The sequence below is a fragment of the Hemitrygon akajei genome, chromosome 23 (genome assembly GCF_048418815.1).
Source record: "Hemitrygon akajei chromosome 23, sHemAka1.3, whole genome shotgun sequence".
Lineage (NCBI taxonomy): Eukaryota > Metazoa > Chordata > Chondrichthyes > Myliobatiformes > Dasyatidae > Hemitrygon > Hemitrygon akajei.
In genome coordinates this window covers 18,165,390-18,191,669 of record NC_133146.1, presented here as the reverse complement: position 1 = coordinate 18,191,669, position 26,280 = coordinate 18,165,390, and the positions used below count along the sequence as shown (strand labels likewise).

General features: G+C 47.6%; 1 protein-coding gene across 1 annotated transcript in view; it reads left to right on the top strand.

Annotated features, from left to right (window-relative positions):
• LOC140715059 (solute carrier family 2, facilitated glucose transporter member 5-like) overlaps positions 1-13,837 on the top strand; it is a 69,634-nt gene extending 55,797 nt beyond the window's left edge. Inside the window, exons 10-13 of the mRNA XM_073026789.1 lie at positions 1,354-1,423; positions 8,206-8,333; positions 11,921-12,197; positions 13,585-13,837. Coding sequence (XP_072882890.1) covers positions 1,354-1,423; positions 8,206-8,333; positions 11,921-12,175 — 453 coding nt within the window. The 3' untranslated portion in view covers positions 12,176-12,197; positions 13,585-13,837. The remainder of the gene's footprint in view (positions 1-1,353; positions 1,424-8,205; positions 8,334-11,920; positions 12,198-13,584) is intronic.
• The last annotated feature ends 12,443 nt before the right edge of the window (positions 13,838-26,280 follow it).

Genomic DNA, 26,280 nt, shown 5'->3' with positions numbered 1-26,280 from the left:
TAGAAACGTTGACGCTTCTAGGCCTCTTGTGAGGGAGGTGAGAAGGGGACATTCCACACCGAGTGAGGGTGGAGGGTTTGTGCTGTTAAAGTGGAGAGGGTTTAGAGAAGATTGACCCAAGTTGTTTGAAATCATTAATGTTTGGTAACTGTGATTAAAAATTATTAGCAACACACACAAGATGCTGGAGGAACTCAGCAGGCCAGGCAGCATCGATGGAGAGAATACAGTCAACATTTTGGGCCAAGACCCTTCATTAGGACTGGAAAAATAAGATGAGAAGTCAGAGTAAGAAGTTGGGGGGTGGGGGGACGAAGAAGCACAAGGTGGTAGGTGATAGGAGAGGGGAGGGGTGAAGTAAAGGGCTGGAGAAGGGGGAATCTGACAGGAGAGGATAGAAGACCATGGAAGAAAAGGAAGGGGAAGGAACACCAGAGGGAGGTAAGAGAGGGAAACAGGAATGGGGAATGGTGAAGGATGGGGGGGGGGCAATTACCAGAGGTTTGAGAAATCGATGTTCACACCACCAGGTTGGAGGCTACCGAGACATAATGTAAGGTCTTGCTCCTCCATCCTGAGTGTGGCCTCTTCGTGGACTGACATGTCGGATTGGGAATGTGTGGTTTTCGGGAAATCTGGCATTTACTGGCCCGGACAGATCGATTGCAGGCGTTGGAGAGAGAATTACAGAGTTGTGGAAGTGACTGGCACAGGGACACCAGGTCCCATTCCCAATCCGACCTACCAGTCCATGCCCTCCTCGACTGCCACGGAGACCACACTCAGGTTACACCTTATATTCCGTCTGGGGAGCCTCCAGCGAGATGGCATGAATATCGATTTCCCAAACTTCCAGTAATAGCTCTCCCTCCCTTTCACCATTCCCCATTCCTGTTTCCCTCTCTCACCTTATCTTCTTACCAGCCCATCACCTCCCTATGGTGCTCCTCCCCCTTCCCTTTCTCCCATGGGCTTCTACCCTCTCCTATCAGATTCCCCCTCCAGCCCTTTATCTCTTTCACCAATGTCCCAGCTCTTTACTCCAACACCTCCCCCCTCCCAATTTCACCTATTACCCACTACCTTGTACTTCTTCCTTCTCTCCCCCTACCTTCTCATCTTTTATTCCAGTCCTGATGAAGGATCTCGGCCTGATGCTGCCTGGCCTGCCGAGCTCCCCCAGCATTTGCGCGTGTTGCTTTGATCGTTATTACTCTGTTCACCGTCGCACGCTGTCTTTGTGGAGTTTGGTTGCGGTTGATATGACCTGGGGCGGGACTAGCTCGCGGGTGGGCTGTGGCATGACCTGCGAGCACCGGTGACTGACTCACTCCCACTCTCGCTGTGTTGCAGGTTCCCTGGATGCACTACGCTAGTGTCGCCTGTGTGGTGGGGATCATCACGGGCTTCTGCATCGGTCCAGGTATGGGACTAGACTTCTGAGACCAAAACCCACCCCATCCTAATGTCAGGCTTCCTCTTTTCTCTCCTCCGACCACAGCCTATCACTATTTACCCCTGTACTACCGTATCCCAATTTCACCCTCCCACCTCCTTCTACCTCAACCCTCCTACCCCATTGCACCACAACCTAACCCTTATCACCATCCATCCAGTTACCCCAACTCCCACCCCATCCTATCACCCTTCCACCACTCTCCCCTTCCCTCCCATCATCATTCACACCCTCCTACCTTCTACCACCGCAGCCCACCCCTTCCATCCCTCCCACCTTCTCACACCCTTGCTCACCTCAACCCACCTTCCCCCAGCCTCCCCCAGGGTGACCTGTCGTGTGTGTTCTCCTCAGTGTAGGGAGAGTGGGCTGGGCTGACGAGGATCAGGTAGGCTATAACCTGGCCCAATAGTGTCCACTCACCTGGCGTCTTTGAATCTCCTTCCACGAGCTCCTGTGTAGCACAGCGAAGGCCCAAAGGAGGTTGGCGTGGGAGAGGGGTGGGAAGTTAAACTCCGACCCACTCACAGGAGCTCAAGTTGATCATTGTGAGCAGAGTGCAGGTCCTTGCTCCTGGTGCTCTCCTCCCACGTCCGTCCTCGGCCTTCTCCGTTGCTACCGAGAGGCTAGGCACAACAGAGGAACGTCTCACATTGCACTTGCGGTGCAAGGAGGAACGCTGAGTTTCTCGGATCAGCTGATCCACCTCCCCGATGCTCTGCACCCGTACGCACCCCGTTTTCTGTCCTTCTGTTCACCCTTCTCACCCTCTACCCCCAACAAGAGAAAATCTGCAGATGCTGGAAATTCAAGCAACACACGCAAAATGCTGCAGGAACCCAGTAGGCTAGGCAGCATATACGGAAAGGAGTACAGTCAACGTTTTGGGCCGAGACCCCTTGGGCTGGTCCCTCTACCCCCCCCCCCCCCCCCCCCACACACCTGGATTCCCTCTCAGTCCAATACGTGAAATATAAACCTACACGTCCTGCCTCCACAGTCGCTGCCTGACCCCCTATGTTGTTTTTTTAATTGATTTTTTTATGCATTTCTACAAACCAACTACAAGGAAAAAAATCCAACAGCAAAATGAAGATTAATACAGTGCAAAATAAACATATCAATTGTATAATTCTTAACAATAAGTAAAGAGCACCCAGAATAAAATCAAAAAGTTAGTATCCTCCCCTCCCTCCCACTATGAAACTCCAGGCCAACCATTACAATATGTAAAAAAAATATAAAGAGAGTATTCAACCCCCCCCCCCACAAAACTGTAAATATGAATTAAAAAAAGAATAATAATGCCTACTACCAAACTATAATGTAATTTCCATCAAAAAGAAACCGTAAAACTTAGAGGGGAAAAAATGCTGGAAGTAAAAAGAATAAGCTTAATCTAAAGAGGAGTTATGAAAGAAAAGGTCCCCACACCTTTTGAAATTTTATGTCCGAACTGAGAAATGAATAATGAATTTTTTTAAAGGTCTAAACAGGACATAGTATCATTAAGCCATTGAGCATGAGTGGGTGGGGCAACATCTCTCCATCTAAGGAGAACTAAGCATCTAGCCAAAAGAGAGGCAAAAGTTAATGTTCGGCATTTAGTCAGACTCAAATGCATGTCGGCCTCACCCAAGGTACCGAAAAGGGCAATCAGAGGATTAGGTTCTAAGTGGCAATAAAGAAGATGGGATAAAGATTTTTAAAAACTTCTCTCCAGAATTTCTCTAGACTAGAACAAGCCCAGTACATATGGATAAGAGAAGCCTCACCACCTTACACTTGTCACAAACAGGACTAATGTCAGGATAAAACTGCAACAATTTTGTTTTAGACACGTGAGCCCGATGTACAACCTTGAACTGTAAAAGACAGTGACGAGCACATAAAGAGGTTGAATTAACTGACTTAAGAATCGAATCTCAAACCACATCAGCTAAAGAAATATTTAGATCATGCTCCCAAGCAGTTCTAATTTTATCAAAGTGGGCATGCCTCAAGGTCACTAATTTATCACGAATAAAAGATATTAAGCCTTTGCCCAATGGATTAATACAAAGAAACAGGTCCACAACATTTTTCTTGGGCATCTCAGGAAAATTAGACAATAAAGGGTTAATGAAATGTCTAATTTGAAGGTATCTAAAAAAGTGGGTATTAGGTAGATTAAACTTTGCAGAGAGTTGTTGAAAAGTTGCAAAACGATTATCTATGAAAAGATCTTCAAAGTGCCTAATGCCCTTTCTAGAGCAATCATGAAATGTTAACTCTTGCATAGAAGGTAGGTAAAGATGATTGTGTAAGATAGGACGAGAGAGAGAGAGAGAGAGAGAGAGAGAGAGAGAGAGAGAGAGAGAGAGAGAGAGAGAAAGCATGAAGGCCGTTAACTTTTCTAAACTGAGCCCATATTCTCAGAGTATGTCTAATAAGAGGATTAACAATTAGTCTAGGCAAGCGACAAGGAAGTGCAGATCCAAAAAGTGCAGAAATAAAGATATTCAGAAGAGTTCAACGGACTCCCTACGTTACAGTCATGCAGCTTGGAAAGAGGCCCTTTGGCCCAACTCTGCTAGTCCCAGTTGCCCGTGTTCAGTCCGTAACCCTCCAAGCCCCACCCCTCCACCTCCCTATCCAAATACCTCACAAGTGTTGCAATTGTACCCACCTCGACCACTTCCTCTGGCAGCTCCTTCCAGGTACTCACTGCCCCCTGAGTAAGTAAATTACCTCTCAGGTCTCTTTTAAGCACACCCTCCTCTTATCCTGTAATCTTCCAGGGGCTGTTTTTCTTTGTTGCAGGTTCTACAGGTGACTTCCAGCACCTGTGCCCCCTTCCTTGATCTCCCTGTTTCTACCTCGGGAGGCAAACTCTCGACCAACAAGGTGTCCACCTGCACTCTCCGCAGTCAGCAGCCCAGCCTGTCTCCCGGGTCCTCGTGACATAACGCTGAGCAGAGGGAGCCATTCCTTTACATAGAACACATCCTCTTTAAGTGAAAGCCTTAGAGCTGATCAAACTGCAGACGCCTCCCTACCATCCAGGAGCCCACAGTAGTACTGAGTCAGAGGAGACCAATCAGACAGCACCACTGCTTCTGAAGCCCAGAGAACCCATTTCAATTCTGACCTCCAACACTGTCTGCGTGGAGTCTGCACGTTCTCCCAGCGACTGCGTGGGAATCCCCAGGGTGACCCCGTTTCCTCCCAGGCTGGACAGGAAATTGACAGAAGCCAGAATAAAGGAGTATGGGGAAGGGAGAAGATCCAGAGCTGGCAAGTGGTTGATGATTCCAACAGAGTTTTGATGAAGGGTCTCAGCCCGAAACATCGACTGCTCATTTTTCTCTGCTGCCTGACCTGCTGAGTTCCTCCATCATTTTGTGTGTGTTGACATTTAGTTTCCAAATAGAAATGCGTGGAGACTGAATTCTGCGGGGAGGTAGAGGGCTGCAATGGTGTGCCTTCGACCAGGTAACTGTGGCAGGTTCCCCATGACAGTCAGGGTCTGTTCCACCCTCCCTCACACGTCCAGACGAACGCTCTCACATCGCTCGTATTGAGAAGGCCATCTTTGTGGTGTGCTGTAGGTTTCCTTCCTCAGGTTGTCGGACGGGAAGTTTGCAGTGCCCAGCAGATCCAGAGTCTGGAGACCGGAGGAGGAGCTGCCTCGGGCAGAGCCCTCAGAATGAGGGAGCCTCTGATTCGCTGGGGTGCTCCCTCACTGGAGCCTCAGCATAGCTCAGCAACAAGGCTTAGACTTCAACAGGGGATTGCACAGCAGCAGTCCATTCGGCCCATCTACTCCATACAAACCACATTCCTATTCATCCCCATTTAGAGTCCAGGACCAGGGGACACAGCTCAGAATACAAGGGCTCCCATGAGGAAGAATATCTTTTGCCAGAGTGTGGCGAATCTGTGGAATTCATTGCTACTGATTGCTGTGGAGGCCAGGTCAATGTGTTTATAGGTTGATAGGTTCTTGATTAGTAAGAGTGTGAAAGGTTATGGAGAGAAGGCAGGAGAATGGGGTTGAGAGGGAAAATAAATCAGCCATGATCAAATAGTGGGCCAGACTGTTAGGGAAAAGTGGCCTGATTCTGCTCCCACGTCTTAAGGTCCTCTCGGTCTATTCGTGTGACCCTCTGTCCTGTCCTGTGCTTCTCCGGCCTCCCCTTAAACACATCAACAACACCCACCCCCACTCCTCGTGGGAGTGTGCCCCACTCTCCGGAGAAAGGGGCTTCCCTGGAATTCCCTGTTGGGTATCTTGCTGACTCTCTGACACTGGCGATCTCTGAGTCCCCCCTTTCCCACAAGTGGAAACATCCCCTCTGCTTCCACTCCACTGGCACCTTACGGACCCCCTCGGCCCATCCTGTCCTGGGGTTTGTACGAGCCACACTGAGTGGGGAGAAGGGGCAGCCGAAGTTTTAAATTCTCCAGCACCACCAAACTTGGAGTATTGTGTTCATTTCTGGTCATCTCTTTACAGGAAGGATGTGGAAGCTTTAAAGAGGGTGCAGAGGAGATTTACCAGGATGCTGCCTGGATTAGAGAGCAGGTCTTATGAGGAACGGTGAGCAGCCTAGAGTTTTTCTGTTTGGAGTGAAGAGGACGAGAGGTGACTAGGTGGAGGTGTACAGGATGATAAGAGGCAGAGATAGAGTGGACAGCCAGTGACTTTTTCTCAGGATCTGTTTACACCTTGACACAAAGCAGTCTTTTTTTTCTGTTGATCAGTGTCTACTTTGATTCAAAGTTGTAAAACAAAGAAACATGAAAACTTCCGGGATGGTGGTGGTGGTGGTGAATATCTTTTTGTAAGCACTGTGTGGGAGGAGGAAGTCAGAAGTAAGTTTTCTACAGAGAGTGGTAGGTGCGTGGAGCACACTCACAAGAGAGAAGGCAGATACAACAGGGGCATTTAAGAGATCTTACAAAGGCACATGAATGAAAGAAAAATGGAGGACTACCTGGGTTAGATTGATCATGGAGTAGGTTAAAAGACCAGCACAACATGGTGGGTCGAAGGGCCTGTACTGTGCTGCAGTGTTCTATCTTCTGTCACTGTTCCTGGCTGGTCTGATTGAAGGCAGGAGTGCACAGAACGCAGTATAACAGGGGCACTTCGGAATGATAAATGTGGGGGCTGCCGTTTGAGGTAGTTGATATATCGGTACTGTCCATGAAGAATATATTACATTTACAACCGAGAATGTATTCAGTGTAATTACATCTTTAATTAGTCCTTTCCATGCATCATTGTTTATAAACAATGATGAATATATCTTCTTTATTCTTAATGAACAATAGCATTCAACTCTGGGTTCAGATCGATTTTATCACATTAAGTTCTGCCATGGCCATTATGCAAAACTGATGCAAATTTGGGCTAAATTGTTGCTGAACTCACCCTCTGCATGTTAGATTAGATCACTGTCTCCATCTCTGTTAAGTAAGTGTGCAGTTGGAAGGCCTTGAGCTTTGTTTTCTCTGTAATCTCCGAGTTGGACGTACGTATCTGTGGAAGGGTTGAGTAAGGTGGGGGCAGAGGGAGCCTATACGTCTATTCAGTATCAGCCCTCCCCAACACCTACCTAACCCCCCCCCCCCCCCACCACCACAGGCAGCTACTGGGAGATGCGGTTTCCTACGGTTACCAGGAACACAGACCTTTGTGTACTCATTGGAGGATTTATTTAGAGATCCAACATGGTAACAGGCCTTTCAGTCCAGCAAGCAAGCTTGCATCGCCCAGTTACACACGTGTGACCTACCAACTCGTACGCCTCTGGACTGTGGGAGGAAACCGGAGCACCCGGAGGAAACCCATGCCGTCACGGGGAGAGCGTACAAACTTCCTACAGACATTGGCAGGAATTGAACCCCCCATGCTGGTGCGGTAAAGACTTTACATTAACTTCCACGCTGCCGTGCCTGGATTATCCATGTTTTCCTGGTCCTGTTTGTCAGAGAGCAGGTTTCTGTACCATGGGATGTGTGATTTGTGGGAGTGGGTCAGAGCCATCACTTCTGTTAACCGACTTCTGTTTCTCATCCCCCTCCTCCCAATCCTACATCCCTCCACCCTCTCGTCCCTGCCTCATCTGGCTGTGACTGTCTACCCCGGTCCCCTCCCCATCTATTGGTTTGCATTGGCTGTCTAACACTGTCTCTCATCTTCTTCAACTCTCACCTGCCCTCCCTCCTCCACCTCTTCATCTGGCTCACTCCCCACCCTCACTCAATACACACTCCCTCTCTCATTCCTTACATTCTCCTCTCCATGGCTCCTGCATCCCTCTGCATTCCCATCCGCCTCACTGTCCCCACCTCTCCCACCCCCTCCTCTCCCCTTTCACTCCCCCTCCCACGCCCTCCTCTCCTTCTCTCCCTCCCGCACCTCCTCCTCCCCCTCTCACACCCCTCCATTCCCTCTTCCATACCCTCCTGTCCCTCCCACCCTCCTCTACCATTTTTCCATCCTTCTATTTTACTTTCTTCTCCTATGGTCTAACTGCTGACTCTCTCTCTCTTTCTCCTTTACATTCTCTCCATTCCTGCCCTCTTCAATCTCCCTCTCTCCCCCCACCCATTTCCTTGCTGTCTATCTTTCCCACATTCTCTCTATTTGACCCATTATCTCCCACACTCACTCTGTTCTCTTCTCTCACTCTCTTACTCTCTCCCACACTTCCACCCCCCTCCCTGCTCTTCCCCTCCCCACCATTTTGGCATTCCAGCGGGCGTCCCCTTCCTGATGACAGCAGAGCTCTTCACCCAGTCCCACCGGCCGGCGGCCTACATCGTGGGAGGCTCCCTCAACTGGCTGTCCAACTTCACCGTGGGCTTTGTCTTCCCCTTCCTGCAGGTCGGTACGTTACTGCAGCTGGTTCAGGTTCAGGTTGGTTCAATCACATGTCCAGTGAAGTGTGCTGTCTGCTGGGAGCAGCCCAGCCTGCCACCACCCTGCTGATTGCCCTCAAAGCCCCAAACAGAATCCCTCCAGTCAGCGTTGCCTGATTCGGATCTATTTATCACACGGACATCGAAACGCACGGTAAAATGGATCGTTTGCATTAACATCCAACACAAACCGAGGATGTGCTGGATGCAGCCCACAAGTGTGGCTATACACCGGCGTTAACACACCGTGCCCATAACAACACAACAAAACCCAACGTGCCACTCAGCGAAACAACTCCCGTTCCTCCCCCTCTCCCACCCACAAAACACAGCCCTCTAACCCCGGGACAGGCCATCTCCGGCCTCCGGCCTTTAATGGGTTCCTGCATTTGCAGACACCACACCTGGCCTTCATCTCTGCTCCTCTGAATGCTGATTCCGTCATCAAGGAACTCCCCACCCTCCCACTGCCCAGGCTCCCTTCTCACTGCCGTCTCTGGAAAGGAAGTTACAGGAGCCTCAGGACCCACTCCACCAGGTTTGGGGGCAGTTATTACCCCTCAACCATCAAACTCCTGAACCAGTGGGGTAACTTCACTCACCCCAACACTGAACTGTTCCCATAAGCTACAGACTCACTCTCAAGGATTCTTCATCTCATGTTCTCAGTATTATTTATTTATTATTACTATTATTATTTGATATTATTTGTATTTGCTCATTTTGTCTTGTTTTGCACATCAGTTGCTTGTCAGTCTTTGTGTGTAGTTTTTCATCAATTCGGTATTGTCCTACTGTGAATGCCTGCAAGAAAATTACTCCCTGGGTAGTATATGAAGACATATTTACTCTGATAATAAATTTACTTTGAACTTTGACCTTCGTGACAGCACTTGCAGGCTCCCCAGCATAATCCTTTCGACTTAGACAATAGACAGTAGGTTCAGGAGTAGGCCATTTAGCCCTTCTAACCAGCACTGCCATTCACTGTGATCATGGCTGATCATCCACAATCAGTACCCCGTTCCTGCCCTCTCCCCATATCCCTTGACCCTGCTATCTATAAGAGCTCCATCTAACACTCTCTTGAATGCATCCAGAGACTTGGCCTCCACTGCCTTCTGGGGCAAAGCATTCCACATATCCACCACTCTCTGGGTGAAAAAGTTTTTCCACATCTCTGTTCTAAATGGCCTACCCCTTATTCTTAAACTGTGGCCTTTAGTTCTGGACTCACCCATCAGCAGGAACATGCTTCCTGCCTCCAGTGTGTCCAATCCCTTAATAATCTTATATGTTTCAATCAGATCCCCTCTCATCCTTCTAAACTCCAGTGTATACAAGCCCAGTTGCTCTAATCTTTCAACATATGACAGTCCCGCCATTCCGGGAATTAACCTTGTGAACCTACGCTGCACTCCCTCAATAGCAAGAATGTCCTTCCTCAAATTTGGAGACCAAAACTGCACACAATACTCCAAGTGGGGTCTCACCAGGGCCCTGTACAACTGCAGAAGGACCTCTTTACTCCTATACTCAATTCCTCTTGTTATAAAGGCCAGCATGCGATTAGCTTTCTTCACTGCCTGCTGTACCTACATGCTTGCTTTCATTGCCTGATGTACACATTGACTTGACACAAACGACGTCGTTCACTGTAGGTTTCAATGTATAAATCTATCTATCTAATCTATAAAGGTGCGTTGTACTCTGTATTTCATGGGACCTGTACACTGTATGCAGGATTGTTACATCTGCTACCACACGGTGTATTATCAGGTAACATAGACTGAGGTGTTCTGGGTGCTAATACGTTGTTGTAGGGAAGGGTTACACCCAGCAAGTTACCATGTGTCGTTAACCAATAATGCGTGGTGTATTGTAATACATTGTAAACAGGGGTGTTGTACCTGTAGCGTGCATGTCAACACATCGAAAAATACAGTGAAGCGCGTCTTTGGTCTCAATAACCAGCACAGTACGAGGATGTGCTGGGGCAGCCCGCAAATGCCTCCATAGCATCCCCACCACTTACTTGTACATGTTTTGGAATGTGGGAGAAAACCCACACAGTCACGGGGAGAACATGCAAGCTCCTTCCAGTCAGCAGTGAGAATTAAACCCCAATCGCAGGTACTGTAAATTGTTTACACTGCCTTGCCACCCTGTTAAACCATGTGGTCATCTTAAAACTAGTGTCTCACTATGCTGGACGCAGTGACCCCTGATGCAGAAATCCGATGTAACAAACCACCTCACTGTCTGATAGAAACAGGAATACTGTACATTGTTGCATAATTGCAACTACAGAGGATTCCAGTTAATTGAGACACATCAGGGCCAATATATTTTGCTTCAATTAAGTGCCTGCCCCAATTAGCTGAACCTCAAAGGAAATAGTTTAAAAGGTATAAAAAATGCAAACTATTGCTTAACTGAGTAACAAATTATGTATTTAAATGAAATACAGAACATATTAGAACACTATCAATACTACTACAATACTACTACAATACTATAAAATATTGTATTAGTTCCTGGAGGAAATTGTACAGTTTATGTTGCCATGTTCTTTTGATTGACTGCAAATGAACAAATTCAACACATATACCTAATGCAAATAATGGACTGCCTTCATACAATGTTTTCGATGATTGTGTCCTGCAAATCTTCATCTTCATTGTAACATTCAAGCTGATTGTCGATACCTTCAAATTCTTCGTAGGTCCTAAATTGTTGAAGTACTGAATTGTTTCATTTTCACTCCTAGCATCTACAGGCATGAATGCTTGAAACCTCAGAGAGCAAATCGGTTCCGAATTGTCTTGCCGCTTATTCCTCGTGAACTATCAGTGACAAACTTTACTGCTTTTTGAACAGAAGTACATGCAACTGGCACTAAAAACCTGTTTGCTCTAAGCATGGTGTCGTGTCTAATGGCCACACAGTTACACGAGACTAACGCGAGTTAGAAACTTTGTCAACAGTCTCCTCTTCCAATTACACAGCATTAACGAAGGGAATCCCGGCTATTTTCATGATTAGTTTTTTTGTTCCTGAAGAATTCTCCCAAATAAGCAGCCTCAGTATGTCTTCAGCCTCCTTTACTCCTCCCAGAGGGCGTGTTCTGGACGGAGAAGGTCCTTCATGATGGATGCTGCCTTTTTGAGACCTCGCCTTTGGAAGATGTCCTCGATGGTAGGGAGGCTAGTGCCCTCGATGGAACAAGCTGAGTTTACAACCCTCGGCAGCTTTTTCTAATCCTGTGCACTGACGCCTCCATGCCAGATGGCGATGTAGCCAATTACAATGTTAATAAATAACATGCACAGGATAACGTACTCAGTAACACGCCGTGTACTACCACCGTACTGTGTAACTGTAACACTACATGCTGCTTTCTGTGTTTCGTTTTACTTCCTCGATGTACTTGTGTATGGAATGATCTGTCTGGAAGGCAGGCAAACACATGCATCTCAGTACGTGTGACCATAATGAGCCAGTTCCCCGTGACCCATTCTGAGCTGTGAACCCCCTGCATTGTTTTCCCAGATGTCTGCTGGTGCCTACTGCTACCTGGTCTTCTGTGGCATTTGCTGGCTCGTCTGCATCTATGTCCACTTGGTCATTCCTGAGACCAAGAACAAGACCTTCATGGAGATCAGCCAGATGTTCTCTGTCAGCCACCCGGTGTCAAGGTCGTCCAGGTCCCGCGTCTCACCCGACGAGCTCCAGCTGAAGAAGTTCAGTGGATATGGGACGCTAGATTCGAGTTCTTCATTCATTGAGAGTTCCAGATTTTTCTAGGAAGCAGCCTCAGCGGGCAGAGGTATGAATTCGGGCAAGATGCGGTGAACAGAGATACCAATGGAATATTGAAAGGTCTAGATGGAGTGCGTGCAGAGAGTATGTTTCCTATAGTGGGGGAGTCTACGACCAGAGGGCACAGCTCAAAGTAGAAATATATTCCTTTAGAACAGAGATGAGGAGGAATTTCTTTAGCCAGATTGTGGTGAATCTGTGGAATTCATTGCCACAGATGGCTGTGGAGGCCAGGTCACTGGATGAATTTAAAATAGATATCGATAGATGCTTGATTTGTCAGGGCATCAAAGGTTCTGGGGAGAAGGCAAGAGAATGGCGTTGAGAGGGAAAATAAATCAGCCGTGATGGAATTGCGAAGCAGACTAAATGGGCTGAATGGCCTAATTCTACTCTTTTGTCCTGCTCTTATGAACCGAAAGATCCCATTTCCTGTCCTGTTTGTTGTTTTTCAGGTGCTAATTTGCAAGAATGTACCTCACCTCCACACCCTGTCCCTCCACTGGGTCACACCAGTGTGAGGTTGCTAAAGTTGAAACCTCTTCCCTATGGCACCTCTTCTGCTTCCCTTTCTCCTGTGGCCTACTCTCCCCTCCTACCTGATTTCTTTTCAGTCCTTTACCTCTTCTATCACCTCCCAGCTTCTTACTTCATCCACCTCTACCTCCTCTATCCACCCACCTGGTCTCATCTATCACCTGCCAGCTTGTACTCCTTGATCTCCCCGCATCTTCTTATTCTGGGTTCTATCTTTTCCTTTCCAGTCCTGATGAATGGTCTTGGCTCGAAACATTGACTGTTTATTCCCCTCCAAAGATGCTTCCTGATCGGGATTATGCAGTAGTATGACTCTTAATTCGCTCCTCATCCTTCCCACACCTCCACTCTCAATGTCCACACCTCCATCCTCCTCTCCCTCCTCACGAACCCCTCTTCCTCAGCCTCCCTCCTGCAAACCACAGGCTTCACCAGTGCCGGGAGGTCCCCACTTCCTGGGCCCTCCCAGGGCTGGGACTGCCGTACCAGAATGGAACACTCTCTCACTTTGGAGTTAGACGTTTTGCGAGTTTAAGGAGCCCCTTGAACAGCTGATGACTCTGTTGAGTGGGCAGACAGTGTTCACAGCTGGAATGGAGGTGGGACGGTCTGCCTGATATGAGTGGGTCAGTGCTTATCAACCAACCAATTTCAGTTTGACACATAGCAGCACAGTGCAAGTAACACTCAATGTGTCTGATGGGAGGGAGAGAGAGAGGGAGAGAGAGAGAGAGAGAGAGAGATCAGAGCTGATGCAGTATGGACAGGCAACACCAAGTGTTGGCTTTGTGTCTCTCTCCACACACACACTGTCCAACCTGGTGAGTGTTCCAAACATCTTTTTGTTTTTATTTCAGATTCCCAGCATCTGCAGGATTTTCATCTTCATTTCAATGGTTGACCTCATTGCCAGTGACAGGACCTCATTACTTGTGGTGGAACTTTATTTACAGTAATGGGGCCTCATTGCCAGTGGTAGAATCGTATTTCCAATTGTGGGACCATACTGCCAGTGAGATGGAGTTGTGCACAATCCTCTCCCATTTTTTCAGCACCACACTGGCAGTGAAGTGTGTGGAAAATCCTGAGATGGTGGACATTACTCATAAATGTAAGGCACTGTTTCTATATAAAGGACACTGATGTTTTACCAATATGCTGTCTTGTGTAATTTAATGAAGTCCTTCTCAAGAGATCAGTCCAAGAGAAGAGTCCCGACCCAGATCAACTGTCCATACCCCCACAGATGTTTCTCACCTGCTGAGTTCCTCCAGCAGTTTGTATTTTTGCTCCAGATTCCAAGATCCCTTGTGTCTGAAGGAGAATATCCAAGAGATGATAGTCAACGAGAATTGGGAGCAATTTAGCCAGAGAGTAACACAGCACAGAAACAGGCCCTTCAGCCCAACTGGTCCATGCCAGCCACAGCATCTTCACTGCTAATCACAGTTGTCTGCATTCACCCCATGACCCTCCAAGCCCTGCTCCTCCGCACACTTATCCAAATGCCTCAAATGGTTCAGTTGCATCTGCCTCGACCACTACATCTGGTAATTCATTCCAGGTACCCCCTGCCCTCTGTGTAAAGAAGTTACTTCTCAGGTCTCTTTTCAATCTCTCCCTTCTTGTCTTGTTTCTATCCCCTCCAGTTTTGGACTTTCCAACCCCGGGGGAAAAGTCTACAACCATTCACTTTATCCATATACAGGGAGTGCAGAGGAGATTTACAGGGATGTTGCCTGGATTGGGGAGCATGCCTTATGAGAATAGGTTGAGTGAACTGGGCATGTTCTCCTTGGAGTGACGGAGGATGAGTGGTGACCTGATAGAGGTGTATAAGATGATGAAAAGCATTGACCGGGTGGATAGTCAGAGGCTTTTTTCCCAGGGCTGAAATGGCTAACACAAGAGGGCACAACTTAAAGGTGCTTGGAAGTAGGTACAAGGGAGATGTCAGAGGTAAGTTTTGTCACAGAGAGTGGTGGGTGTGTTGAATGCACTGCCAGCGATAGTGGTGGAGGCGGATACAACGGTATTTTAAGAGATTTAGATAGGTACATGGAGCTTAGAAAAATAGAGGGCTATATGGTAGGGTAATTCTGGGCCGTTTCTAGAGTAGGTTACATGGTCGGTACATTATGAGCCGAAGGGCCTGTAATATGCTGTAGATTTTGATTCATACCCCTTATGATTTTATTAACTCCTGTGAGGAGGTCTCCTCTCATTTTCCAAATTCTCTTCAGGACCTGCGCTTCTGTGGTGCTGTAGAGACCAGCACAGTTCTCCTTGGATTTAGAGCATAGAACAGTACAGTATGGTACAAGAACAGGCTATTCAGCCCACAACATTGTGCTGAACCAGCTAAGAAGCAAATCAAAAACTCTAATCCTTCCTACCTACACAATGTCCATATCTCTCCATCTTTCTCACTTCCATGTGATATCTAAATGTCTCTTAAAAACCTCTAATGTATTTGCCTCTACCACCATACCAGGCAGCGCGTTCCAGGCATCCCCCACTCTCTGAGTAAAAAAATGTTACCCCTCACATCCCTCCTGAACCTACCTCCTCTCACCTTCAATGCATGCCCTTTGGTATTGGACATTTCAACCTTAGAAAACAGATGCTCTCTGTCCACTCTACCTATGCCGCTCATAATTTGTAAACTCTACGAGATCTCCCCTCAGCCTCCGGCGCTCCATAGAAAACCAGGCAGCATCCTGGTAAACCTCGTGCACCCTCTCCAAAGGTTCAACATCCTTCCTACAGTGAGGCGACCAGAACTCTACGCAATACTCCAGATGTGGCCTAACCAGAGTTTTATAAAGTTGTAGCATAACCTCCTGACTTTTGAAATTAATGCCTCGACTAATAAAAACAAGCTTTCCATAAGCCTTCTTAATCACCTTGTCGACCTGCGTAGCCACTTTCAAGGAGCTATGAACTTGGATCCCAAGATTTTTTTGTTCAGCAACACTGTTAAGGACTTTGCCCTACCAAGGTGCAATACTGCACTTTATCTAGGTTACAGACATACAGCTCAAATAAATCCCTTCAACCACTGCCCTCTATCTCCTATGAACAAGACAGTTCTGAATCCAAACATGCATTTGCCGTGGATCCCATGCATCCATGCTTCTGGATTAGCCTTCCATAAGGGACTTAGTCAAATGCCTTACTAAAATCCATGTAGACAACATCCACTGACCTACCTTCATCAATCTCTCTCATTACCTTGCCAAAAAACTCAAATTTAATGGTGTGTCCAATGATCAGGCACAGGGTTGATCAAGCAGGTGGAGAGAGAGAGCGTTTCCAGTGCCGTGGCGATCTGGGAGAGGCTGCTGGTTCAAGTGTTGGAAGCAGATTCAACAGGAGACCACAAACCAGTGTTCGGAAGTGAAAGTGTGCGGAACGCAGGGCTAAATGTTGACATTGTGGGTTGGATCCCTGCAGCAGGACTGAGATTGGACAGAGGGAGATGGCCAGTAGGAGGAACATCCCTTCAAAATCAGCATGCATCGAGGAGACTTCACAGTGGAAGTGTAATATGGGGAGGCCGTGGATGCTGGAACCTGGAGCAACAAGTAGCTCTGTTGGAAGAACTCAACAGGTCAAACTGCATCTGAATGAGGGGGAAAGGAACTGTCAAAACTGAGAAGTCCTGACGTAAGGTTTTGACCTGAAACATCAACTGTGCATTTCCCCCACAGATTCTGCTTGACCCATTGATCTCCTCAAGCAGGTTGTTTGTTTCATTGGGCTGATTCATGGAGTGAGAGGGGTGCCCTATCTCAATCAGCTTGATAAATTAGAGCTGTACTCTTCGGTGTTCAGAGAGAAAGAGGTGATTTTACTGATATTAATATGAGTTGGAATATCTCAAACACAGGGATGGGGTGACAAGTAGAGGGGGGGGGTCATATAGGACTAAACACAAGAGATTCTGCAGATGCTGAAAATATTGAGCAACAAACACAAAGTGCTGGAGAAACTCAACAGGTCGGATGCTGCCTAACCTGCTGAGGTCCAAAAGTCATTTCAGATCTCCACAGTAATATCTTGTCAGAGAGGCAGCCGAGACTGTGGAATTCTTTATTTTGGGAGGTGGTGGAGGCTGGATCATTCCCTGTGGTCACATTTACAGAGACACCCCCACCAACCTCCTGCTGATTAACGATCTTTGCTCTCCTTCCCGATTCCAGCCCTAACCTTAACCTGAAACATCAGCTCTGGTTCTCGTTCCAAGATGGGCCAGAGTATCAGAGAAACTGGCAACTTGGTTTATTATTGTCACGTGTACTGAAGTACAGTGGAAAAATTTGTCTATCCACCCCCCCCCAAGGACTACCTCCTCCCCCCCACCCCCTCCGTCCATACCATTCCCATCCACCTACCTATCCAAACTCCTCTTAAATGTTGCAATCGAACCCACATCCACCATTTCCACTGGCAGCTCGTTCAATACTCACATCACTCCACCCACCCAACTTCCCCCTCACCTGGTCTCACCTGCCAGCTTGTACTCTTACCCCCATCTTCTTATTCTGGTTTCTGCCCCCTTCCCTTCCTGTTATGATGAAGGATCTCAGCCCAAAACATCAGCTGCTTATTCCCCTCCATAGATGCTGCCTGACCTATTGAGTTCCTCCGACATTTTGTGTGCATTGCTCAAGAATTCCAGCATCTGCAGAATCCCTTGTGGTTATGATTTTGATTCTGTTTCCATGGAATTTAGGAGATGGGAGGGGCAGGATTGACCTTAAAGAGGTGTGTATAAAATTGTGAGGGGCATAGATAGGGTGAATGCACTCAGCTTTTCCCCCCAGGATTGGGGGTGGGGGATCAAGAACTGGATAGAATAGGTTTAAGGTGAGAGAGAAGGGGACCTGAGGGTCAAATTCTTCACAGAGGGCAGTCCATGTATGGACCGAGCTGCTAGAGAGAGTAATAGAGGCAAGTACAATTACAATACTTGGGGAGGAAAGGTTTAGAGGGACATTGGTGAGGCCAAATTTGGAGTCTTGTGTACAATTCTGGTCACCGAATTATAGGAAAAATGTCAACAAAATAGAGAGAGTACAGAGACGATTTACTAGAATGTTACCTGGGTTTCAGCACCTAAGTTACAGAGAAATGAACAAGTTGGGTCTTTATTCTTTGGAGCGTAAAATGTTGAGGGGGGACTTGATAGAGGTATTTAAAATTATGAGGGGGTTAGATAGAGTTGACGTGGATAGGCTTTTTCCATTGAGAGTAGGGGAGGTTCAAACAAGAGGACATGAGTTGAGAGTTAGGGGGCAAGAGTTTAGGGGTAACACGAGGGGGAACTTCTTTACTCAGAGAGTGGTAGCTGTGTGGAACGAGCTTCCAGTAGAAGTGGTAGAGGCAGGTTCGATATTGTCATTTAAAGTAAAATTGGATAGGTATATGGACAGGAAAGGAATGGAGGGTTATGGGCTGAGTGCGGGTCAGTGGGACTAGGTGAGAGTAAGCGTCCGGCACGGACTAGAAGCGTCGAGATGGCCTGTTTCCGTGCTGTGATTGTTATATGGTTATATGACATGAACCAAATGTGGGCAAGTGGGACTAACTTAGGCAGCCTGGACTGGTTGGGCCAAAGGGTCTGTTTCTGTGCAGTATGACCCTGTGACTCTCTGAACCTGGGAACACAAGAGACCGCAGATGCTGGGATGTAGGGCAACCGCCTGCTGGAGGAACTCAGCAGGTCGACAGGGACAGGAATTGTTGATTCCTCGGCTTGAAACCGGGGATCGGGATTCTCTCCCTCTCAACACCCACACTGCCAGTGGCTCTCAAGGTCCTACCCGCACCCACCAGGTCCTACTCATGCGCACCACCACCTGATCCATATTCAGATTTATTGATCACACCTACAGGACTTTACAAAAGTCTGAGGCACGTTTACATATAGCCAGGGCACCTAGGAGTTTTGCACAGTACTGTATTTGTCAACGTGGAACAGTGAGCAGGTTTGTCAACCTGGCGGGAGCGAAGGATGTTGGGAATGGTGAGGGTAGGCGCTGTGGGAGGGGTGTTGGACAGGTGGCAGAGAAGGAGTGCCCGGCATGGGGGGGGGGGGTGCAGATACACCCAGCCCTGGACACTAGGTAAAGTCATTTGATCCCAAACAATTGGTTTATTGATCATTACAGAATATCTCTCTGCTGCTTCCCACTCCCTCCCCTCTCCCTTACTTATTTTCCAACCGCGATTCCCCTCTCCCTGTCCCCTTCCCGCTCTCAGTCAGCAATAGAGACCCATATCAGAATCAGGTTTGTCATCACTCACATCATTCATGAAATTTGCTTTTTTGTGTGTGCCAGCAGTACAGTGCAATACACAAAATCACTACAGTATTGTGCAAAAGTCTTAGCCACCCTAGCTATAAATACGCCCCTAATGTGTGCACTGTACAACGAAACAGCAGTGAAGTGCTTCATCTGCGTTAACAACCAACACACCCAGGGACATGCTGGGTGCAGCCCGCAAGCATCGCCACGCATTCCCACAGCATCTCCATCACGTTCAACAGAGTAACAATGAAACAAAAGAAAATAACGGCAGCTAAACAACCCCTTTCCCACCCCCTCACACGCACAGACAGGGCACCAACCGCAGGACAGGCCCCCAGTCTTTAGTGGTCTTGTGGGCATTGGGCCAGCTTCCGCACTCTACTTACAGACTCACAGATCTAGAGCTTCAGCCGTCGGGCCTCGTCCTCCCGACTCACTTCGACCTTCGGGCTTCACTCTTCGTGGTCAACCCCAGGACTCACCGACGATGGGACCCCAAACTCCATCATCGCCGCTGTAGGGTGTCGCCGGCCCTCGGGCCTCCTCCTGCCTGCATGAACCTCTGACTGTGCGACCCACTGACCTGGGAAGTGGGGGGTGGGTGCAGGGGGTCGCCAGCCTTCATCCTTACTGGTCTTTGGCCACAGCACATGCCAATCGTGCATCCATCCACAGGGATCGCTGGCCTTTGACCCCCGAGCGCAGACTGGAGGCCTAAACTCTGGTCTGACCTCTAACTCTCCCAGATCCCTGAACCCCTTCCAACTCTGTCCCGAAAGCCAACCCCATGAACAATAAAAAAAAACTGAGCCAGAGGTTCAGAGGGGATGGTTTTGGGGACGGAGCAACTGTCGAGGACAGCCTGCCCATGCTTGCTGGTTTTTGCTAACCAACCCTGGCCTGGTCAATGGGACTTGAGCTGTTGTTTCTTCTAATTTGCACACTGCCTCGAGCACCGGCATTTTAACACGGCCTGCAAGCCTTCCTTTCCATTGGGCTCAGGTTTGTGTATGTGTCCTATTATATGGGCAGTTGAGTTTAATGGGGATTGAAAGTGAAACTCCATTTAAAGACTCTTTATTTTATTTTTGCTAAGCCAACAGTATATTCACGCAGTAAATTAAAAAAATGAATCACAGGCGCACTCGGTTCTCCCAAACCACTCATGTTGTCAGACTCTGTGTTGTCTTCATTTGTATCACCTTAATTTAGTGTTAATTATGTTCCTCATTTGCAGAGAACAAGCATTATCAGCTCACCAAGGGAATTAGCAGCACACAGAACTTATACCGAGAGACAGCCAGCCCCATTAGTAAACACACAGCGCAAAGGGTCGTAGGCAGAAATAGCATTAAACAGGTATTTCAGAGCAAGATAATCACATCGCGCGATACAGTGGCTTGTGGGTAAAGCTGTGGAGCCTTGTCCAGCTCCCTCCCCCACCGACAGCCGCCCAGCCAGGCAAACCGTCCATCTGCGGTCCGTGGCGCGCTGCTAAGTAACGTGTAGATGAGCAAGGAAATGGATCATTGCTGCCAGGGTGGGTTTTTATTCCCTCTATTTTGGAGGGAGCTGACAAAGCAAATAAGGTATCACTGGCGGCCGCTCCGAGCGCAGCCGAGATCGAGAGAGAGAGGTTCCGTTTGAGGAGCAGCAAAAAGCGTAAAAGACAGGCGGCAACAGGGCTGAGATTAGCACGCAAATTACTCCCGCCCAGAGGAGAAGGGTATGATGAACAATATCGGAATAAATGGAATGGTTCTTGCATCAACTAGTACATTTGTATAAATGCCTTTAATACATTAACTCGCTTGCCAGGTGCTCCACAGAAACACCACTGAATATAAATTGACCCGAGCCACATAAAGAGAGATTCGGGCTGATGTCCAACAGCTCATCCTGAGAAACAGATGCAGTAAGGATATTTTAGAGAGGCATCAAGGAAGGTGGAGAAATGGAAGGATTGATCATAGAATAGATTAAAATGTTAGCACAATGTGGGCCGAAGGGCCTGTACTGTTCTAGGTTCTAATATTCTGCAGTTGGCTAAGGGAGTGCAGTACCAGACACACGCAGGAGAAAGCTGCCAGTTTAGTGACCCTGCATCCGCCGCCCTTAACACCCCATCCCTTCACAATGGCTACCGTCTGCACCATCTACAAAACACAGTGTAGTTACTCACCCTCCCGAAAGCACCTGCTCAACCCGTGACCTCGTCCAGCAGCAGGGGACGAGGGAAGCAGGATCATGGGAACACTAGGACCCGAGGTCACGGACCATCCTGACTTGGAAATACATTGCTGTCCTACGCTCTACGTTTTAAATGAGGAGGGAGAGGACAGTGAGGTGCAAGCCGAGGGAGTTCCAGAACCCAGGCCCAGGCGGCTGCCGGTGGAAGAACTACATCCCAGGACAATCAAGAGGACAGAACTGGAGGAGCACGATGGGTTACAGGGCCGTTAGAGATTGAGGACAGAACTGGAGGAGCACGATGGGTTACAGGGCCGTTAGAGATTGAGGGATTTGAACCGTAAAACAGCTGGACACAAAACTGAGGGGCGTACAGCACTGGACTGCCATACGGCCCAGCAGAGTTTTTCACTGACAATGAGAAGGTGCTGGACAACTGGGGCTGATTCAGGGTGAAGCAGGACACCTCGTTAACCTCCCGATGATCTGCAGAAGGAAGCTGCCCCCCCCCACCCCACACTTCTACACCAGCTTCTACCCCACTGTTCAATAGGTTAATAGATACATTTAATATCAGAGAAATGTATACAATATACATCCTGAAATTCTTTCTCTTCACAAACATCAGACTAGTGAACATCAGACAAAATAGACTTTTGCCCTCACAGTCTAGCTCATTCTAATCTTGCACCTTGTCTGCCCGCACTGCACTCTTTCTGGAGCCGCTACACTTTATTCTGCATTTTGTCTTGTACTACCTCAATGCACTGTACAGTATAATGATTTGATCTGTGTGAACAGCAGGCAAGTCAAGTTTTTCACTCTACCTCAGTACATCTGAGAATAATAAGCCACTTCCAATTCCAATTCCAAAGAAGACGACAAAGGCCAACGTGGTGCAGAAACTGACCAGTACGGGCCAGTCAGTGTCGGTGTTTGGACGTTGATGTTGACCGTCAAGTACAAGTTTAGAACGGGAGCAGGAGCGGACACAATATGTTCTAATGTTCTGCAGTTGGCTATGAGTGCAGTATCAGGCAAAGCTGCCAGCTTATTGGCCCTGCATCCGCCACCCTTAACCCTCCCTCCCTTCACCACCAGTGCACAATGGCTACCATCTGCATCGTCTCCAAAACGCAGTGTAGTTACTCACCCTCCCGACGTTGCTGCCCACTCCATAGTTTAGTAACTTCACAGCTGATCTTCTATCTCAGCACCACTTTCCTCAATAACCCACATCACCTTGTGTCCTCCATCGAAAAAAAGATATGAAATTGAATATGAATAGGAGATACGGCTGCTGTTACCTGAGAGCGTTAGCAAGAACCACCACTATCCAGACCTCACTGTCTTCTCACTGCTGCCAAAAGGAAGGAAGTACTGGAGCCTTAATTACCACACCACAAGGTTCAGGGACAGTTATTATCCCTCAATCATCAGGCTCCTGAACCAGATAACTTCACCCATCTCAACACTGAACTGATTCCACTGCCAATGGACTCACTTTCAAGGACTCCAAAACTCATAAATCAAGAGTCTCATCTGGCCAGTAACCCTATATGGCTGTGAAACGTGAACCCTAAAAGCAGCTGATGAAAAGAAATTGACAGCATTGGAGATATGGACATACAGACGGATCCTTGGGGTATCATACATTGAAAGGAGATCCAACAATTTCAACTGAGAAAAGGTTGGCACGAAACCAATACTTCTGGAAACCATTATCCAAAGGAAACGTCGTTATTTTGGACACATCTCAAGCACAATGGAACGCACTGTGCTTGAAAGCAGAGTAGAAGGAAGCCGCTCCCGAGGAAGACAGAGGACAACCCAGATCGACAACATCAAGAAGTGGACCAGCCTCACCGCCAGAGGTGCAAGACTGCCGACAGATCGCGATGGAAGAAAGTGGTCGCCAAGGCTCTGGCAGAGTATGGCACACACTGATGATGATAACTCATTCTCAATATTTATTACTTATTATTATTTTGTTCTTTTTTGTTATCTTGTATTGGCACAATTTGTTGTCTTGGCACATCGGCCGTTTGTCCATCTTTGTTGTGTGCAGTTTTCACGGATTCTATCAGCACACACAAAATGCTGGAGGAGCTCAGCAGGTCAGGCAACATCTATGGAAAAGAGTACAGTCGACATTTTAGGCCGAGACTCTTCATCAGTCCGGCTGAAGGGTCTCGGCCCAAAATTGTTGACTGTCCATTCCCCTCCATAGATGCTGCCTGACCTGCTGAGTTCCTCCAGCATCTTGTTTGTGCTGCTTGGATTTCCAGCATCTGCAGATCTTCTCTTGTTTTTCATTGATTCTGTGCTGTTTCTGTGTATTTACTGCAAAACCCCACAAGAAAGTGAATCTCGGGCTACTGTGTGGTGACATATTTACTTTGAGGTACTAGCACCAGCATAAGTCAGAAGTGGTCACAGCTGATGGCGTCCAATGAAGTTCGCCATTCTGATTCAGCCATTCCCCACCCAGCACCAACCCTGCCAGGAGTCTGGCAAGTTGTAGAAATACAGAAAGCACATGGACGAAAGTAAAATGGAAGGTTATGGAACGTAAAACATAGAACAGTAGAGCCCAGTACATGCTCTTCGGCCTACAGTGTTTTGCCAGCATTTTACCCCCGAGGACCTGAGTTGTAGGCAAAGGTTGAATAGGTTGGAACTTTAGTCCCTAGATTGTAGGAGAATGAGGGGAGATTTAATAGAGGTACTTACTTATTGCCTACTACACCGGGCACCAATGAAAATCCTCCATCTCTGTCACACAGGGCTATAGTAAGACTCTTCATTGCTGTTTCCTTAACAAATTTTGCCTTACCAGTCAGGGTTTTTGCCCTGAGCTGAACCCCCAAACCTGGAGGACCAGTGGACCACTCTTAGACTGACCTCTACCCTTTAACCTGGTTGGCATGGTTAACCCTACCAAGAGTCAAAGAACGAGGCCCTGTCTCCAGCCAACATAGTTCTCCGGGTCTTTGAGGCACACAAGCCTCCAAACCCTACGATAAAGTTGTGGTCCGCTTGGAAGATTTGATAGAGGTAAATTTACCAAATGATGAGGGACATAGATCGGGTAATTGCAAGCAGACTTTTCCCCCCGAGGTTGGGTGAAACTAGAACTAGAGGTCATGGGTTAAGGCTGAGAAGTGAAATGTTTAAGGGGAACCTGAGGGGGAACCTCTTCACTCAGAGGGTGGTGAGAGTGTGGAATGAGCTGTCAGAGGAAGTGGTGGATGCAGGTTCCGTGCAATATTTAAGAGGTTTGGACAAGTATATGCATGGGATTAGATGGGCTGAAGGGCCTGTTCCTGTGCTGTTGTACTCTATGACTCCATAACACTTCTGGCGAGGTGACAGGCTATTGGAGAGAAGTTAGCGTCAGGATTAGAAAGCACTTTCTCTGTCTCGGGAAACTCATAGTCATGCTGCTCTGGGGTGATGTTCATGCCTGGAATACGTTTGTGTCACTCAGGACACTGCGCTGAGGGAGCGCCATAGAACGGGAGGGGCTGTATGAGAGATCACCCCGTGTGGGGACACGACACTGTGGGAGGGGGGCGTACTGACGAAGAGCAGCTCTGTTGTCACAGTAACCAAGCATCCCATTTCAGAAAGTCACTGCCAGAGAATGGTGAATTGGGATGTAGAATTGTTCATTTGCTTGCAGTTTACCTCTCCTGTGCTTGATTATATTTTTATGTGTGATTGTTCAGAGAATTTCCCAATAATTGCGATACAGCTATCTCTGTATTTTCTGCGGCAAATGCCTTGCTTCTTGAATCTGGTTACTTTTACAGACTGTTCGTTATCTCTGGAACGCTGTCAGTCGGAGCTCGTTTTGTATAGGACCACCATGACTCTTTTGTTTTCAGCTCTTCTTTTTAGGTTCTTTGTTCTTGCAACACTTAATAATGCGCTTGTAAACAACAAGTTGTCTGCCTCATTCTTGACTTCTGAACCTCTGGATTGCAACAACACGAGGATCCAACAAGCATCCTGGGACCAACCATTCTTAGCTGCTTCATTAACAACCTTCCCACCATGATATCAGAAGTGGGATGTTCGATGATGATTGCACAATGTTCTACTCCATTTGCAACTAATGAAGCCATCCATGCCTGCGTGCAGTGAGACCTGAACACCATGCAGACACAGATTAGTAATCACCACAATATTCAGGTCACAGAAGTGCTAAGCAATGATGATCTCCAACACTTTAACGTCAAATGACACTCCCCCCCCCCCCCACCACCACCATCCTGGGGGTCACCATTCACCAGAAGGTCATCTAGAACAGCCACCAAATGCATGTCCTGGTGCAGAGTCTCCACCCGAAATGTCCATCCAACATCCTGTTGCCTCCACAAATGCTACCTGACCCATGAGTATTTCCAGAAGTTCCCTCCAGCAGCTAATTATCTGTGGCTACAGTAGCTGGTCAGAGGTTGGGTATGCTGTGGTGAGTAACTCACCTCCTGATACTCCACGACTGTTACAGACCCAGCCTGGGTAACAAGTGGGCTCTGTTCCCACAGAAGTCTATGTTGCCCATGAATCGGAAAATACTCAAATATCACTTCATATGGTAACTGTTCCTCCAAAATAAAGAATGGATCAAAGACACACCAAACTGATAAGAAAAAAATCAACAACCACATTTTTACATATATATAAATGGAGAGAGAGAGAGAGAGAATAGAGACAGAGAGAGAATAGAGGGGGGAGGGAGAGAGAAAGACAGAGAGAGAGAGAAAGGGGAGAGAGAGGGGGAGGGAGGGAGAGAGAAAGAGAGGGAGAAAGAAAAAGGGAGAGAGAGAGAGGAGGGAGAGAGAAATGGGGAAAGAGGAAGAGAGATGGGGTGAGAGAGAAATAGGGAGAGAGATAGAGAAAGAGAAATGGGGAGAGAGAAAATGACAGGGGGAGAGAGAGAAAAAAAATCTAATTCTGCTGTCCGTAGGAATTAGCATACAGTTTTTAGATATGTCAAAATTTTCATTTAACAATATTGTGGCAGCTTTTTTGACAATA